The sequence below is a fragment of the Musa acuminata genome, chromosome BXJ3-4, assembly GCF_036884655.1.
Source record: "Musa acuminata AAA Group cultivar baxijiao chromosome BXJ3-4, Cavendish_Baxijiao_AAA, whole genome shotgun sequence".
Lineage (NCBI taxonomy): Eukaryota > Viridiplantae > Streptophyta > Magnoliopsida > Zingiberales > Musaceae > Musa > Musa acuminata.
In genome coordinates this window covers 47,343,801-47,362,502 of record NC_088352.1, presented here as the reverse complement: position 1 = coordinate 47,362,502, position 18,702 = coordinate 47,343,801, and the positions used below count along the sequence as shown (strand labels likewise).

Genomic DNA, 18,702 nt, shown 5'->3' with positions numbered 1-18,702 from the left:
AATGGCAACATTGATTATTGTTTTTGTGTATAAATTGTGTACTTTGTTGTTATCTTTTGTCACCTTTATTTTGCTGAGAAGTGAACTGAAAACTACATAATTTGTATGCCACCATGTGATTCTTCTTTGGATGTTCGATAGATTGTATCATTTCTTTTTTGCTTCAGGATGCTTCCAGAAATGACAACAAGAGCATTCATGACATGTAAATTACTTTTCACAAGTCCTGATCCAAATATCAAGTGCATCTTTGTACTTTATTTGTTAGCGATAACTGGCAGCAGATACAGAAAAATAGAAAAAAAGGAAAGAGTATATATACAGGATATTCTTAATATCCTGCGACCTTCGAATATACATTGAATTTAGGAATTGATCCATTCCCTGGCCAATATTTGTGGCCTAATTTCTGTTTCCTTTTCCTTGGACGGTTCCATGGACTTGGGACTAGGAAGAGTCGATTTTGGTCATATGCGAAGTCCGAAGACGATCGGTTATTTTCTTGACTTGAAACTTGATCATCTACGATAACTTACACATTTAAGAACCAAAATAAATGTCATAAAAAAACAAAAAAAAACAGAACTCTCGGTTAATATTTTGCATTTTTAAATACCTTGGATCCTGTATCAGAAATTTCAAAGATCCATACAAACACAAAAGCAGTCGCTGATGAAGTGTGTAAGGATACATTCAAGAAGAAACATATGAGCAAATCAGCAACAAAAGGGCATTCTCCCAACTTTGCAATTATTGGTTGCGTTTGCTCCCGTGACTTCCACAAAAAATAAACAACTTGAACACAAAATGGAACAACTGTACATTGATACACTTGCGACATCGTGAGACGCTAATTTTATGACTTAGTGATTGATTTGCTCCCCTAGCTTACAATGTAAGAACTCCCAAACCCTTACTCTTCTCGAGGGTTCAAGAGAAAAAATATCTACGACTATCCTGTAATGCATTTTGTGAACTTTGCCCAAGGTTTGATCGATCAGCATTCACAGTGAAACACAGCATTGCCGAAACAACCAGTCTCAGGTGCGATTTTTTGGACGTCTGTATCATTAAGTGTTGTCATTTTAAGGGTTGATGTGAGAAGCTTATTCATGTTTACTTTAGGGACCTCGAGAATGGCCTTTGGAGGAGACAAAGCCCACTGCATAGCCCAGATTGCAAGTGGTCTCATGTAGATCAGTGAACGGTAGCGGCCGTCTGTTGTCCATCCCTCAGGAGTTTGAAACCAGTACCTGCAAGACCAGGAAAAAAACATGGCTAGTCAATGCCACCACTACAAGAAGACAATCTGCAGCAGCATAATCCAAAATCATGTTAAAATCAAGCTGATAGAGAATGACATATTTGCAATGGAAATAGAACTGAAGTGTCCTTGGATGGGTGCAGAACTGAAAGAACAACCAGCAAACCAGCCAAGTGTATGTGAATCCATATAATTGTAACAGATAAAAGTGTAATAAGTACCTTGCCGGGAAATCACACAAAGTTTTGCCTACTGTGAGGATTAATAGTATAGCAGATAGGACAAGAAAATGCAACACTTACCCAAACCCTTCCTCCGACCAACCTCCAGTGAAAATCCCTTCGGCAGTAGTAAAAGCTTCATGATCCATTCCATGAAGAAGCATGGTGGCTGCCAAACTATATGTGACACCAGTCCATATTTCTCGTGATTGCATGCAACATTCATCAACCTTTCCATTTGGGTTCATCCCATTGACTGCTCCCATGCACCCTCCTCTGACCTTCATCACATTAAATTCAAATATTGTCTGAAGAGTATTTCTAATTTTAAGTTCGTCAAAAAGTGGGGGCAACTGTGAAGACGCGGTGTACCACTGTCCTGCCAGTTGATCAGCCTGTATAGAGCAGCTGTTGCTGCTGTTTCCACTGTCATAATTGAAATATGATCCATTCCACAACTTAGCTTCAAACACGGGTTTGGCTTTCAGAAATTTAATCTTACATTTTTCAGCAAACGCCCAGTCACCAAGGTGCTCTGCCATTGCTGTTGCAGCTTGGAGTGCAGCGAGCCATAGACAACCACAGTAAGCACTGATACCATGAACCGTCCATGCATCATATGTCTGATCAGGGAATCCATCATTCTCAATGAGGCCATCACCATCGCGATCAAATTGTTCCATATAATCCATAGCAGCACAAACGGCAGGCCAGACATCCCGTCCAAAGGACATGTCTCCTGTAGCAGCAAAATCCCTATACACCTGGAGCACAAACTTTGGGTTGAGATCCTTCCATTTACTGGTGTCATGTATATTGTAGGCATTCATCTCATTCCAGGGATCGTGAGTTCCTAAATCATGGGGAACAGAACCCTTGACTTTTCGAATTCCCCAGCTACCATCATTCAGATATTTGACTTTTCTTCTGTCTTCATGCAACACTGCCCTGGCAAAATCATGTTGAATGGTCAACTCTATTTTTGGAAAGAGATCCAGAAGAGCGAACGAAGCATAGAAGTGTACATCATATGTACACCACATAATGTACTCTACTCCTTCCAAGTACAAAAACCTCCCAACATTTTCAGGGTTGTGCTGCTGATGCAGAACGTTACCAGTCTGTGCAGAATCAGGGCCACACACATCGTCGTTATCAGCCAATTCTTGTACTGAAGTTGGTGAGAACAATTCCTCATTCTTCAAATTGCTGTCTGTAAAAGTTCTCTCCACAACCATATTAACATGTCTCTCTTTGGAAACAGATTTCTCATCCTTACTTTTTGTGGATTCGTGGCAGTCGGAAGCAGCGCTTAGGTTCTCCTCAATTATTGGGGCTTCACCATCTGCATTAATTAAGGTATTACTAGCTTGGAGCCATCCATGACAAGCTCTCTAAAAAAATTGAAGACTTGAGCAACATGTTTACCTTCAAGCAGCCTAATGAAACACTATCATACTAACACATGAAAAATTATTATTATTTAATTAAACATGTCTACAACTGCCAAAAGCTGAGGTCACTGAGAGTTAAAAAAAAGTTCAGCTCTTCTACGTAAAATAAGTTAACATGTGGGGGACTAAGGAACAAAAAGAAATAGAAAACATACAAAAGTACCTGTCCAAACTGTTCCTCCGGCAACTAGAAAATAAAGCTCATTAAAAAGAGTGAACTTGTACCTGCCAAATTGATCAAGATTTAAATTAGATGTAATTATGATGTAAGGCAATCCATGTGCAACAAACTACTTAAAAGATCGAACACAGTAAGTTATATATATATATATATATATATATATATATATATATATATATATATGCTACAAGAGTCTTGCTACTCTTAAATATGTTTTTGGACAATACTGAAGTTGCCAAATATTATAATATGCAGGATCACAATGCAGATGTCTCATAGAACCACATAAACTGGAAAATGGAAAGAATTTTTGGTCTAACAATATCAAAATTACCAATCAGGAAGTTTTGCATTTTGAAGTATTGGATTTTGCCATTTTTCAATCTCTTCCTCCCACAACTTGTACTCTGTAACATAGGGGAAAGGTTGTCAGAGTCAAATAGCTAAAACTAATAAGCAAACTCTGCCAAACAGTCCTGTATTGAGTATAGCCACAATATATATAAATGATTATTCAAGCAAGTCAACACATGACCAATCACAATATACTGCAAAGAGTAAATGACAAATTTCTGATAACCGAGAGATCAAGCTTTTTGCCATGTATACGTACTCTTTAATGCATCATGCACTAGGTTAATAGCCGATCTTTCAGAGGCACCATAAAATTTTGTATATCTCCTGTAAGAGAAAAGAAAGGAATAAACAAAAATTCTAAAATCAAAATTGGGAGAAGACTTTTCTCTTAATAATCAAAATTTAGAAAAGGCCAACTAGAGCCAAAAAGCTCAGCAGCATTGCTGACTGGTGTGCCAATGTTAAAATTTGAAAAACACACTTCAGAATCCAAGAAACAACCCTGATTCTTTAAAATTCAACCTCAACTTTACTCGTACATATCCTATCTTTGTCAAGGAATCTCACTCTAGGAACCTCACATGGTTAATACTTTATTAAAAGCTAAAATTGTGTCCCAACTTATACTTACATAAAAGGTAGCAGTGGATCTCTCCTTGCAACAATGAACATCACAAAGATGAAAATATGGCACCATCACAGGTTCTAAACTCAGACACTCGCGAAAAATGACAGTACATACAATTGGTTAATTATGTACACGTCTAATCACATGTCTCAAAAATATGTAGATTCAATTACACTAAAACACATGTCTAACCATGGTGCACGAAAGAGACTATTGTACACGAAAAAAACAGAACTTTATTGTCTGCTAGAGTTGTTAACTGGAACGAAAAAAGTCACAAAAGTTTTTTTTTAAAAGAAAAAAATAGCACAATGAGGATGTATGACAGCACCTATGATATGTACATCCCTTCTGAAACTTCACTTTTGGAGATGACCATGCTAAAGCAAATACAGCCGTGCATCTACCATGTGGTTCAACCCATGTAGAGGCTGAAACTGCCGCACAAAGGGTATCACCAACAGAAGATGGCACACAAAGGCCAGCTCCAAAATTTTCCCTCTGAAATTGCCCATCCTTAACAAAAAAAAATCACTGATTAATTCACTGTCACTAAATGTAATTGCAATCAAAGTGTTTTTGTTTTTACTCAGAAAAAACCACGGGAAAAATCCCATATAATCAAGAAAAATAAAAGAAAATAATGACATGATCAAATAAAAAAGGTGGCAATTTAAAATTTATAACCAAGGTTGTGAGCCAAAGAAGAATTACTTGCAACATCGTGCCCCACATATCCCTGGCTGTAACATAATTTTCCCCACAAAGTCCAAAACTTGGCAACACAGTAACAGTAACATTCTGAGACTCACATGCTGCAATAGCAAATGTTACAGGAGGATTGTCCTTCGTAGTCCTGGATAGAAACATATAACCAGAAATTGCACAAATTATATCTATGAATAAAAAAATGAAATAGAAGAAAGAAAACAAATGAATAACTACAGAAAGACTATGAATGACCTTTAGCCAGATATAGACACTTCCATTAACGTAGAAAGCAAGAAAAGTTTCTAAAAAAGGAATATTTAGGTAAAAAGAGAGTAGTAGGTGAGGGAGAGGGAAAGGGTGGTGGTTTCAAATTTATGTTGCCATCAGAGTGGTCACAAGAAAGATCTGCTAATCAACTGTCCTATAAGACAATTAAAGGTAGATAACTTGCTTGTGGTGTAGAAGCACCCCTGACACTCCATCATCGTCTCTGCACATATCGTAACAAAGCATGCATGTCAATCATAAGAATTACTTGGAGAACAATTAAATTCAAAAACTTGAACAGCATAACACTCACATGAATGGCTCATTGATATGGCCACCTGTGTGATGTGAAACTCCTCCAATAGAATTCTACCCAATACCAAAAAATGGCATTAAAAACTAAACATGAGAGGTAATTTGGATTTTGGAGGATTAGCAGCTTAAAAAGGAAAAAAAATAGACACAGAAGGTTCACCTACCGCCCAGGTCATCAGTAAGCTGACCTTTGCCCTTTCCTTTCCAGTATTAACTAGCTACAAATGAGAAGAAATAAGAGATTACAGATGTTACCAACAGCACAAAAATAAGCCAAGGAGAACCTCATAAAAAACTCAGTACTAGCATAGATGCAATACAACAATTTTCAGGCAGCAGAATAACCTTTTCCTCACAATGAGGTGACTGAAAAGTGAAAACAATCATTAACTAAGAGAAAAAAAATTCTGTATCCACCACAAATAATCCATTTTCTATTGCTATAGTTAAGGTTAAGTGCTAAATCACGATTGAAGATTTATATTAGTATGCATTCTATCATAAAAATATATTTTCCATATAAAATGAAAATAGCACAAACAAGCTCTGTTTACATCCTGCCAGAGTCAAATGGAAAATTTGCAACTTTCACTAAGCCACAAAAAGGGCACCAAAGAGGACAGAGGTAATTTGCTCAAATACAATTGAAACATAAAGCACATACTGTGTAAACAAATACAGCTGTGGGAAGACTACTTTCATGATAATCATGAGGTATAAATGGCGATATTTGGCGACATGAGATTTTGAGGTCGGGGTCTGGTTCACCTGGAGGAAATAACCAATTGCATTTAAATACCAGAAGCAAAATATAATAATGATTTAGGCATTACTAATAGTAAGCCACATCTCATATTGATAGAACCAAGATTATTAAAAAGAAGAAACAGTGGGCTGTCAGTGGCTAAATAGTGGTGGACAGTGTCAAACCTTTCTTGGCTCAACATCAATTATCATTACAGGTGAAGTACCTAAAAGAAAGTGCTGACTCTATTAAATGTAACTACAATAATACCATCATAAACAGTCCACGCCCTGGGGAACAAAGCATGATATGTGGAGTGTTGACCACTCAAGTTCCAGTCCCATGAGGATATACCAAGGTCACCATTCTTCCTGAAATGTTTGCAGAAAGTCAAAAGAACCAGTAAAACTTGAAATTTAAGAGATATCTAGACCAGCAAACTTCCATTTCTCATATGCTAAAAGAGCATGTAACAAATAACATTAACAAATTTCTATCTCAATGGCCAGCACAAAATACATCATATAAATTTTGATATATACAGAATCGAAAAAGTAAAGGTGTAATCAACACTCAACCACCAGGAGCAAACCTATCTGTCTGCAGTAACAAGTTTTTTTATGTTTTGCCTACACTTTCACAACCAAGAATTTTTCTTATTCTTTTAGGGACAGTGTTTCTTTCTTGCACCTTAAAAAATAATATTACATTTTATTTGGAGTTGAGTATTTATTTAGCATTTATACTTTTTATTGCATGTGTTGGAAAATCCACAACACAACATGTTGACATGGCTGCTTGCCCATTAAGAACCTCAATATAGAGTATGGTAATCATGTTTAGTGCATGATAAAAGTGTTCACTAGATAGCGGATGTCATTACTCATTCACGACGGATTTGAACATGCACTACACTCTGCCTAGGTTACCTGCAATTTGAATTTGGCTTGGGGATAATATGTGAATTCACGTACAGGGGCCTGCTAGTTTGTACCTGATACAAAATCAATGATTGTAATCTACGAGAAATGTCTACATATTCAATAGTGTGGCCACCTCAATCGATTAAGTATCAAAACTTTGGCCTCCTATTCATTCACCAACTCTTCCACCACTACAAATTATTTATCCAAACAAAACATTTTTCCTTTAAGCTAGCAACTGAAGTTACGTTAATAATGGGAAATATACATGCCCCTCACTGCAAATTTTAATTCTATTAATTCAAAATTGAAAAAATAAAAATTTCTTGTTAATCAAATGAAGATAGATGCCAATGATAAACATATAATTATAGATCATATTTTCTACGTCGAACTCTTTTGGCAATACTTGTCAATTACATCTCTGGCTTAATCAAACATTTAATTAAAAAATTAAACAAAAATTGGTCAGTGGGCACATAATTTTTAAGATATTTTAATGATTTGATCTATGTAGCCTAAAAATATACCATAAGAGAATTTTTAAATAGCAAAAAAATTATCAAGTTCATAAATAACTCGTCTAGAAAAAAAATGTACCTATGTATGGATATAAATCTCTATATATAATTGTACCTATAGTTATATATAGAGATTGTTTCAGTGACTCGAATCTTGGTCATAGAAATGTATTAAAACTTAAAAGAGAAATTTATATTCATACACACATCTGCTATTTATATTGGCAACGAAATGTGTCCTTTCTACAAAATTTGATCATATGCTAAGGCAAAACGGAAAAAAGAAGAAAGTCTTTACAACAAGTAAACAGAATAAAAAACTATGTTCAAACAAGAAGTGAGGAAAAATCCCTACTTTAATCCTTCATGATGCCCTGGGGCTAAAACTGATGAGTACTTCTTTTCCCCCCCATCTCGAGATATAAAAATCTGCACATTTTGTATCATGAAACCATGTCATTCATCTTCAAATTGGCAGAAAAATGTCTGCAAGAACTGAACATTTATAGCTTAAAACTCAGTTAATTCAAAAATGCCTATAGTTGGCATGCCAATTTCCTAAGACAACAACATATTGGACAGTTTAAAAGAACACTGAAACCAAAAGTTCCAAGACATGGATAAATAGAGTTTTGTTAGAAAAGATACAAGTGACTGCCTTCACACTAAACTCAGGTTTAGATTAAAACTGGGACAAGTTGTACGAAGTAAGACCAATAAGATTCATAGAGCATGAAATTAAGGGTTTGATAATATTAGCAAGAATAACTATCCTATGGAATTTAGGTGTGCCTCACCATTCTAACTTAACATTTAAGATGGCCTTCCCTTCATCATTTAACCCACCAAAAGATGGAATTTCGAGAAGAGGAAAATTTCAAGTGACAATGACATCAAATATTTAAGAATACTTGGTCTGGAGTTACAGCTAGTAAGATAATATCATCCTAGCACCAGAAAATTAACTAATTCCTGACCACTATCAACCAGGTAGCTACATAAGCCAAGAAAGCAGGGAAATAAGGCTTAATCAAACAGATCACCATAATATATATTCTAAGGCATTGACTCCATCTTCCCACATTATCCTTGTCCAAGCAACCACCATAACAGAGGATACTAATTCTAGTACAAAAAGGATCACTTTTCAACAAGAATTCATTACACCCAATGGGATTTCAATTGTCAAGTGAGAACTACAGTCAATGAAACAGGTGTGACTCCCTCATTGGATGAAAAGTTTAATGGTTACCTAACTACATACAGACATATTGGATAATGAAACTCGCAAATTAAAATTTCCTTGGTAAAAGAGAAGAATTTGTCTTCCAAACAGCCTTAAGATTCTATATGTTGATACAACCATATTTCCCTCAGCAACTACAAAAACAACAATTTAAAACAAAGAAAAGATGGGACAGACATGAAAAAGCAAAATGCCTTCCCCTCCCTCAAGTGATAAACCTAAGAACTTGACAGTTTCTCAACAAAATCTGTACTTTGTGCTTCTCTCATATGCTATTTCTTATTTGTCAATGCATGGGAAGGGCCAAAAGGAAGAGCAAAGCCAAAATAAGCTCTGCCAACTAACTTTCACCTTTGTCAGACAACTTGCTATTTAATAAAAAATTGGTAGGTAATACATTACTTTGCAGTTCTTCAGTTCACAATAAATTCAAGTACTAACGTAGAAAGTAATTAATCATATGGCAAAACCAAAATGAGTAAACAGTCCAGAACTGCAAGTGGACAACAAATTTCCATTTGGAAAATTTCAAGAAAGGAAAAAGAAAAAAAAAGAACTGGACAGGAGGATGTCAAAGAAAAACTGATAATTACAGAAAACTGATTTGCCATGACAGGGGATGTTTCACATGAACCAGGGATTATTTGCCAATGTTTAAACTCCCCTCTAAATCCTCTTGAGATGCTGCCACTTCTGCAAAATGAAATAAAATCATGAGATATAACATTTGCAAAGGAAATTTTCTAAATTAAAAAACACATACCCCATTCCTCCAAGTGGCACTCCTTGTGAAGCTGTAGGTTTGCATTGTTCTTTTGTGAAAGGATCAATTGGTGCTTTCTGTAAAGCAAAGATCATAACTCCAAATTAAAAAAAAAAATCATGTGCCTTAAAAATTCAAAAAGAAACCAAAATCCAAAAAATTACAAAAACAAAATGAGTATTTTTATGATACATTAAGTCAATAGATGAGCAATAGGTTGCTGAATTTACCCTTCCCTGAGAAGCTTCCTCTCTAACATATGACCAAAGACGAAGACCAAGGCGCAGCTAATTCAAATATTGATAACATATATCAGCAAGTTCATCAATAAAACTTACTACTAAACAGCATACAAGCTGACAAAGGTTACAATCATTGTACCATTCTAAATGCCTCCATGAATGTCACACTAAATTCCTTCAGAATGTTAGCATGACTGTTTAACCTCCTCCTCCATGCATGTTCTGGTGGGGCGCCACCATCGAAATCCAGCTACAAGTATATCCATCAATGAACAATAGCAAAGGCTGTCATCACGACTTTGGTTAAAGAAAACGGTCAAAGACCACTAAAGAACTACACTAAATGTCGAGATATGGAGAATATTATATAAAGCTCGGTAAAACCATTTTCCAAGCATAAAAACAGATATAAAACCAAATCCGAAAGCAACTTTGAAAGGGTAACTTCTAAAAGTATTGTTACTGGAAGAAGTAATGATCAATGGAAGATTTCAACAACTTAGAGAACCAAAGAATAGCCTCACCAGCAGCAACGTAGCTTGGCTGACATACTCATCTGCAGGCCATGAGCTCTTCTTGTCGTGAAAAAGGTGTCCGGCCACCATCCTCGCCTCAATCAAAGTGTCACGCCCCAATATGCTTCACATTTTTACCAAGAAAATTATACCATGCATAAACCACCACTTCAAAATCAATGATTACAAAGCTAAATATTCATTTATATTTACAATAATAAACTTCATTATCCTGAAAAACAAGCAGGAACTCCTTGGCAATCCTACTTAACAACAAAAGTCGCCTCCAGATCTAATACAAATCACGTTTGAAAATAAATGTGAAATCAAAACACATCAATAATCGTACTGAGTAAAAAGCTCCAAAAATCATTAAAAAATCTTCAATACTCATAAAACATTTTCGATCATTATATACTAACACCTTTAATAAAATTTATCAAATAAGTATTTATAATCATTATAGAAAATAATAATTTTTATTCAATAAACAAAATCATGCATTAATTTCATGCAACACATTTTGATCATGCATAAGTTTCATACAACATATCTCAGTTATGACATCCACATATAACATAGGCGTATATTAGACACTCGATGATATACTCTCCCAACAATGTATGAAGAGACACACTTCACGGAATGAGTTCTATATTCTCACACCAACGAATGAAAAGATCTCATATCGCACTATCAACAATGAATGAAGTGATGTCCTTAATGTATTAAAGTGGGGACAAGTTCCTCCTAACAAAGGATGAAGAAACCTTCCATCGACCACACCCAATAGCCCGCTAATCCCCGAAAGATGTCACCCAATCAGTATTGGTCTTTGTGCCTTCGTAGGAAACAAAGTCCTCGTCATCATATATCACAATCATTTATTTTCACTTGTCATGCAAACATTCAAATAAGTCATACAAAATATCATGATAGATCGTGCATCGTATATGACATGGGAGACTCCATCCATCGGTGGCTCTACGACGAGCCCATAGCTCTTTTCGAAGGGGGCACTCCTAACATGGATCACATTTCCCTCGTGATATCAACAATACTAATAATATGCATCATATCATCAATCTTAGTGTCAAATACCATCTAAACTTGAAAACCATTAATCATTTTCAAATTTCATGACATAGCTTTAAATAAGGCTTTAGAACTTGTTGAATCATAAAACAATTCTGAAATCCAAAATATTTCTTTTTAACATGAATCAAACTATCAAATGATTTATAGATGAAATAAGTCAATCTAATTTAGACACGAAATTCTAATGAAGTTAACAATAATAAGCAAACTAATTTAATCAAATAAATCAACAAATCACGATAATTAAACCAATTTAAGGAATCATGGACAATGGCAAATTTTTAAAAAATTCATTAAATTTGCTTATTAAACATGATTCAATATTTAAAATGACAACATAATTCAGGCATCATGATTTTAAAATACAAGATTATTTCAATACCCAAAAATCTTTAATCATAATTCAAAATTTTTAAATAATGAAGTTAGCATCATCATACCGACTCTTGAAGGTCCCTTTCCGCCCTCTAATCTGCTTGTACTGTTAAGTTCCGCTTGACCCTATTGATCAACCACAGAGAAGTCTGGGCAGCATATAGGAGAGGGAAGTGGGTTCCAAAGTAAATATATTTTTTTCGAATTAATTAATTATTCAACAATTACTTTCATCCCTAAACTGTCTATACAGTCAAGGAAATAAGAATAAATAATGTTAATTATTTTTTCCTTAATTAGGTTGCTCAATCAAGGAAATAGATTAATCATATAAGGTAGAATCCTAATGTGGAAGTTTTTATTTTTGGGACGAGTGGAAAAATCCTGGTTATTACATTACTACCCCTAAAAAAAATTTGGTCCCAAGATATGATTCATGTTAAAATGATGTTAAATCAGTATCACTCATAATTAAACTACTTAAAGAAAATTAATATATTACCTTTAAGTCAATGGATAAATCCAACTTAAGTTTAAGATATTTGGGCACAAATGTATCTACAATTGAGTTTTTTTTATAAAATTTTTTGCTCCAAATAACCCAATTAAATCAAGAAGCATCTCAAAACCTAATTCATCCTTATTTAACATACTTTCAATGACAACACAGAAGCATTTCAAACGATCTAAATCTCTCTAACATCTCAGATAATTCCTACATTAAAAAGATTAATATTATGTTTAATCCTCATTAGAATCTCACTGCTGTGTTAGTCTAATAATATCTAATGATTGATTTAACATGTATTAAATCAAAACTTCACTTTTCATAAGCTAGTTATATGTACAAATCAGATTTAAATGCCAATGTGCGTGTGTCATGCATCATCGAATTTATCTAATTGTAATAGCCTAAATATGATTAATGTTAGAAACAACAGCCTTGTATATCTAGATGATTGTAATACACTTCAATACTTATCCCAACTTAAAAAAGAATGTTTTGTATCAATAGTCGTAACCACAAGCACCTTTGTATTACCATGAAAACTACGAAAAACTCTATAACCATGAAACTTATGAAAAACTACATGGAGTTTGTACTCAAAATTTGTTAAGACTTCACACCTTTGGAAGCAATTGATACTACGGTCTCCATGCAAGTCCGTACGAATAGGCAGAGGATCAACAGCAAAGTTCAAGACACCAGTGACCTAACCGACCACAGATAAAACGACCATCACAAACTCTCCAACAAAACGTGCTTCCAATCCCCCAACCGCGTCGAAGGCGATAAATTTCCGGCTGACGCGCGTCCAAGCCGTAGACGACGAAAGCGTCGCGGTCGGCGACCGCCACCGGATGAGGCCCTCCTAAAGAGAGGGAAAGGGAAGGGAAGGGAAGGGGAACCTCTGGGCGGGGTGCCCGCAATTTACTGTGGTTTATGACGGAACGGAACGTGGCAGCTTGCGGGGCGCCCACGTAGGCGACCCGGACACAATCGTTCTCAACAGCAGCCGAAACTAATAAGATGCAGACTGTTTGAGTGAGCGGACCCCACCATTTTGTTCCAATTAAGATGCAGCTTGCGAAACTAGTCACACGTGCGGGTAGAGAAAAGCGTCCTTATTAATCGAGCGTATTCGTTAATAGGCTTTCTTGAAAATTGTAGTTTGGTTTTCTACTTGCTTTCATATTTCGCCCAGCTTTATCCGAGTGGGCTCCACAGTGTTCGGCCACTTACACTGCAGATTGTGACGCGAATAACGCGTGTAGAGGTTGGGTTCGGTCCCAGTCGAGCGAGACGGCTATTTCATGGCCCCCACGGGGAAAATTTCAACTACGTAGTCATAGTTGATCAGGTGATCACTGACTTGAATGATCTCAAATTTCTGGATTCCTTTTTACTTCTTCAGATGATTCCAACATAAAATAAATCCTCATTTTATCATTCATAATTGATAAAAATATTTATCTTTGAATTTAAATTTTTTTATAATATTATATATTTTTATTAAAAAATAATCATATTTTTTAGGATCAAAAAAATATACTTCATCCCTACCTTAAATTAGTTCAGTTGGGTTGTATCTAGCTATATGGGTTACACCATACATGACTATATAGGTTGTACCATTCTTAACAATACGGGTTGAATCGTATTTGACCACGTCTCTAGTCACGTGAGCTAAGTTGTACTTGACCATTAGATCATACCAAGTCACATGAGTTATGTTATACCTAATTATATATATTGTGTCATACATGACTATATATGATAGGTCATGTCTAACTATATGAGTTGGACCACCATGTCGGATCATATTTGATTATTTGGATTAGATTATGCCTAACTACATATGTTATGTTAGGTGGTGCTTAGATAATTACATTTATCATTGGCATTACTTTTCAAGTTGGTGATGCTCAGATTTACTGGTGCAATAAGGTCAGTATTCTGGAGCTCTTTCATCGTCGCCGAAGAGGGATACAAGAATTGGAATCTGGAATAGGATTCAAGTTCCTCAGATTGGAAATCAAGATGAGATGTCAAAGTTCTTGCTGAAAGAATCCTCAAACTCTGCACTCACGGTGCGGGCAGTGTCATTCCTATGACAACGACCTGCATCAGCACTGGAAGTCTCCTCCCATTTCTGCATGCTACTCAAAGTAACCCTCGTCAAGAACTCATATTTAGTTGATAAAAATGGACAAGCCATTACAAATGTTACAACGAAACAGCACTTCAGATGTCCCTGACGGAATAAATTCTGATCCAAAGGAACTGAGGAAAAAGCAGGCACCAATATCTTTTGCAGAACATATTCCAGTGATGACAAGGGAACAGAAGGCATCTTCACTGCTCATTGTCTGACTTGGTTCATGGTAAAGGTTTAATGTCTCACTGGAGCTTCATAGGAGCAGATTCTTTGGGTTTTGATCACACTCCAGCTATTTAGTCTTAGATAATTTGATACATTTATAAGCTAACATTTAAGCTTCTTTCAACCTGCAAATGGTCATTGGTTTATAAACATTATCAGCAGTTGCATATTTGCAGCATAGTGAAATTGCTGTGCAATTAACATAATCTCAACAGTATGTGATGCCACCATTCATCTCTCTCTCTGACTACTGCGGCCCTTGCAACACAGACATGGAGCCTCTTCATCTTGATCCCTTCTCTCCGATGACAACAGAGGTTCACTGAACTCATCAACGTTGATACTCTGTTCCTGTGGGACTTGGTTTGAACAAGTGCTGCTTTCTCTCCCACCATACTTGTGCAGGAGGTGCATGCTGTTGAAGATGACAAGAAGACATGTGCCCATGTCAGCCACTACGGCGGCCCAGAGAGACGGGAGTCCTCCGAACGCCAGGCCGAAGAACAGGAGCTTCACGGCCAAGGACATGGCCACGTTTTCGTAGATCTTCCTGAGAGAAGATCTCGCAAGTTCCACAGCTTCTGGTATCCTTCGGAGGTCATTCGACATGAGTGCGACATTGGCAGTTTCTGTTGCCAATGCTGAGCCCGAAATCCCCATGGCGACTCCCACGTCGCTTTCCGTGAGTGCCGGTGCGTCGTTGATCCCATCCCCGACCATTGCAGTCAAACCCCATGTCTCCTTGAGTTCCGCAATCTTCTTCATCTTCCCTTCAGGTGACAGACCTGCTTCCACCTGCACATTCTCCCCAATCTGCACAAACAAGATTAAGTATTCATCTCATTAGCTCTTTCTGAATGTTATGCAGCTGTTCTGCTTGATTTGTACCTGTTTCTGGACATGTTCTGCAGCTGCCTTTGAATCACCAGTCAGAACAATGACATGAATCTGTTGTTTCTGAATAAACACAATGCATGTTAGAAGAAACAACAACAAAAAATCTTTCACCAAATCCTTTGGGTCCTCTTACCTTTAGTTCCTGAACAGCTCGTGCAGCTTCTTCACGGAGTTGGTCTCCGAGGCAGAAGTATCCAATGCACCGATCCACCATGCCGACGTAGCTGATGGTTATACCTGCTTCATTGTCACGAAGCTCATCTGAAATTAAGAGATGCGAACAAGCTTTAGATTTTTGGGTTACTGTTTCTGAGAGTAGACAAGTGCTATTACTTTCTCTCAGCCAGCCATTGCTGAGGGCTACTTCTGCATTTCCAATCTTAACATAGCAATCATCTACAAATCCAGCAATTCCTCCCGGGATCAAGTTGAAGTTTCTGACATCACTGCTAGGTCTGACACCACGCACTCTAGCATACTCTACCAGAGCTCTTGCCATCGGGTGGCTGGACATGTTCTCCAAGCTTGAAATCCTGTAGAGTGAAGAGAGCACACCTTGTGTTAAAGACAACCGATGCAGTACATCTGTTCACAAGACCGTGTCGATTTACCAGTGCAAGAACTGTCTGATGTTTGCGTTCGGCTCCCAACACTGCACTTCCACCACTTCAAATGCTCCTTCTGTAAGTGTTCCTGTTTTGTCGAACGCCATGGCTTTCACCTTTGCCAAGGCTTCCAAGTAATTCCCACCTTTGAAGATGAGACCCATCTTGGCAGCTGCAGAAAGGCCACATGCTTTGGCTACTGGGGTTGAGATCACCAAAGCGCATGGGCATGCGATCACAAGCAACACCAAGGCCAGATAGATCCATTGACGGAGAGGATGAACACCTAAAATCCATGGTATGATTGCAGTTCCAGCTGCTACCAAGAAAACACCTGGAAATTCTGAAAACAGTAAGAATTTCTTGTCCTGTGGCCAAAGCACTACTAATATAACCTTCATGTTAACGAGCTTAAGTAGAGGGACGAAGTGTCATTATGCCATAAGAATCAGACTCTGTTCTAAGATCTCATTCCTTTTGAGTTCATCGACTTCTTACGCACATCAAAATCTTCTTACAAACCTGGAGTATAGTACTTTGCAAACTGTTCTATGAACTCCTCCATGTTTGAACGCCGGTTCTGTGCATCTTCTACAAGCTTAACCATCCTCGCAACAGCAGAATCCTCTGCTGCTGCCATCGTCACCACCTTGATGAACCCTGCCAAGATCGTAATAATATGAGCTCCAAGTTCCTCAAAGAAAAGGATATGATTCGTAAATTTGGGTGGTTCTTCTCGATATCGAAGTCGGAAACAGACCAGTGAGAACCGTCGTTCCAGACCATACATTCGAGCCAATCTCTTTATCGACCGGCATGAACTCTCCCGTCAAACTGGATTCATCAACCGTGCTTGCTCCAGCCACCACCGCACCGTCAACTGGCACAAGCTCTCCTGCTTTCACCGAGACAATTGTGTTGATCATGATGTCCTTGACGTGCACGGTTTCTCCAGTCTCTGCAATGACTGCAGTTTGGGGTGCCAAGTTCAGCAACGATTCCAGTGAAACCCGAGCCTGGAGAAGCAAATTAAAGGATTTATCGTTGACGATCTGCGTTGGAGAGGCATAGCTTTGCATTTTTCGCCTACTTAAACCTTGTTGGTAGACTTGGCTTCCAGCCACTCTGCTAAGGTGAAGAGGAAGACTATGGAAGCTGCCTCAAGGTAATCCCCAAGCCCAATTGCTCCAAACACTGCATCATCATCATCGTTAGACACAGTGATTGATCCTTCAAAGCTGATTGAAGCTGATTGAACTGTTACCTGCAGTCACCATGAGCACATTAATATCAAGCACACACCGCCGTAGAGCCGCCACGGCGCGCCGCAGCATGTCGAGGACTCCGACAGTAACTGATAGCACGGCGATCCATATCAACGGTGGGAAGACGTAGCTGCACAAGGCCACGAGCAGCAGCGCTCCGGAGGCGACGACGCTCTTACTCGGCCATGGTCGACTCTCGATCTGCACTCTCCCGGACTCCTTGATTCCAGCGTTCAGATGAGCCCCATTCAGCGCACTCACTGGTTTCAGCCGGTGAAACATGAGACCTGGCGATCGAGACAAGCAGCGTGAAGCAGGAAGAAGAAGAACCGACGAGTTATACCTATTCGAGAAGCCGGAGCTTTTGCCGGATCGTGGACAACGGTGGCTGTCTTGGCCAGTACGTTGACGGATACGTTCTCGATGCCTTCAAGATGGTTCAGAATGCGATCGATCAGCTTGATCTCCGAAGAACAACAAATACCCAAGACGGTGAACGTGGTTTTCTGCACGGCTGAAGGAGGCCTCGCCTCCATAGCATCTGCCATGATTGCAACAAAGAGAAGGCACCGAGATGATCTTATCCCACTGAAGGTCTACCATGCCTGTGAGCAGCAACGTCAGCGTTGACTTATTTGATCTGATATCCAATAAATGTACCAGGAAATGGCCTTCTGAGCCTCAGAAGGCTATGAATTCTGTGTGTTTTATGGTTGAATGAGATGTGTCATGTTAAATATGCAGATATATTAACAAGTTCCTTCTCATCCACGCTAACCTTTTAATCTTTGTTTTCATGTGTTTATGTGTTGACAAATCATTCTTATTTGTTGATAGTTTCTGGGAGTCTTTATCTCAGGCAATTCATTGTGTTTGGAGAACACCTACTCTGCACTGACATCGCTACCAAGAAATAAAATATATTATCTCTTCACCGACCAAACATCATAAGACATGGATGTCCAGCTTTCCTTTCTTTATATCTCGAGGTGTGGTTGGCCGGTAGTGTCTCAGATCCTTCAAACTAGTTCAGCAAGATCATGAAAATTGCATATTTCAAAGCCTGATGGATGTCAAGCAAGGCTAAATATTCCAATTATTTTCTCTTAGGAGCAGCATTTCTCAGAAAGAACTACTAAAGTAATCTTCGTTGCTGCCATTGGACGTAACCAGAGAATCTAGAAAAGGTGAACATGGTAGGTTTTGAGGTTAATTGTATCCTCT

General features: G+C 37.8%; 2 protein-coding genes across 5 annotated transcripts; both read right to left on the bottom strand.

The window, feature by feature from the left end:
• Nucleotides 1–586: 586 nt before the first annotated feature.
• On the bottom strand, nt 587–13,234 carry LOC135637256 (uncharacterized). Of its 4 annotated transcripts, none has more exons than XM_065149864.1 (20): nt 12,955–13,234; nt 11,892–11,975; nt 10,363–10,477; nt 9,978–10,088; nt 9,827–9,883; nt 9,597–9,673; nt 9,427–9,526; nt 7,943–8,016; nt 6,414–6,514; nt 6,063–6,166; nt 5,563–5,616; nt 5,397–5,452; nt 5,268–5,306; nt 4,820–4,961; nt 4,437–4,621; nt 3,734–3,801; nt 3,455–3,527; nt 3,103–3,164; nt 1,567–2,830; nt 587–1,253 (listed from the first exon to the last, which is right to left on the bottom strand). In XM_065149864.1, exons 3-20 carry the CDS (start codon nt 10,441–10,443, stop codon nt 998–1,000), a joined length of 2,904 nt encoding a protein of 967 aa, XP_065005936.1. In that variant the 5' UTR covers nt 10,444–10,477; nt 11,892–11,975; nt 12,955–13,234; the 3' UTR covers nt 587–997. The 4 variants fall into 4 exon arrangements, with proteins under 4 accessions (XP_065005936.1, XP_065005937.1, XP_065005935.1 ...); XM_065149865.1 differs by having other exon boundaries at nt 11,892–11,952; XM_065149863.1 differs by having other exon boundaries at nt 11,892–13,234.
• A 1,592-nt stretch (nt 13,235–14,826) lies between these two features.
• LOC135637258 (cadmium/zinc-transporting ATPase HMA2-like) lies at nt 14,827–18,163 on the bottom strand. Its single transcript, XM_065149867.1, has 10 exons — nt 17,822–18,163; nt 17,478–17,738; nt 17,310–17,407; nt 16,974–17,229; nt 16,736–16,873; nt 16,220–16,547; nt 15,942–16,141; nt 15,742–15,869; nt 15,600–15,668; nt 14,827–15,524 (listed from the first exon to the last, which is right to left on the bottom strand). Exons 1-10 carry the CDS (start codon nt 18,024–18,026, stop codon nt 14,943–14,945), a joined length of 2,265 nt encoding a protein of 754 aa, XP_065005939.1. The 5' UTR covers nt 18,027–18,163; the 3' UTR covers nt 14,827–14,942.
• Between the last annotated feature and the right edge of the window lie 539 nt (nt 18,164–18,702).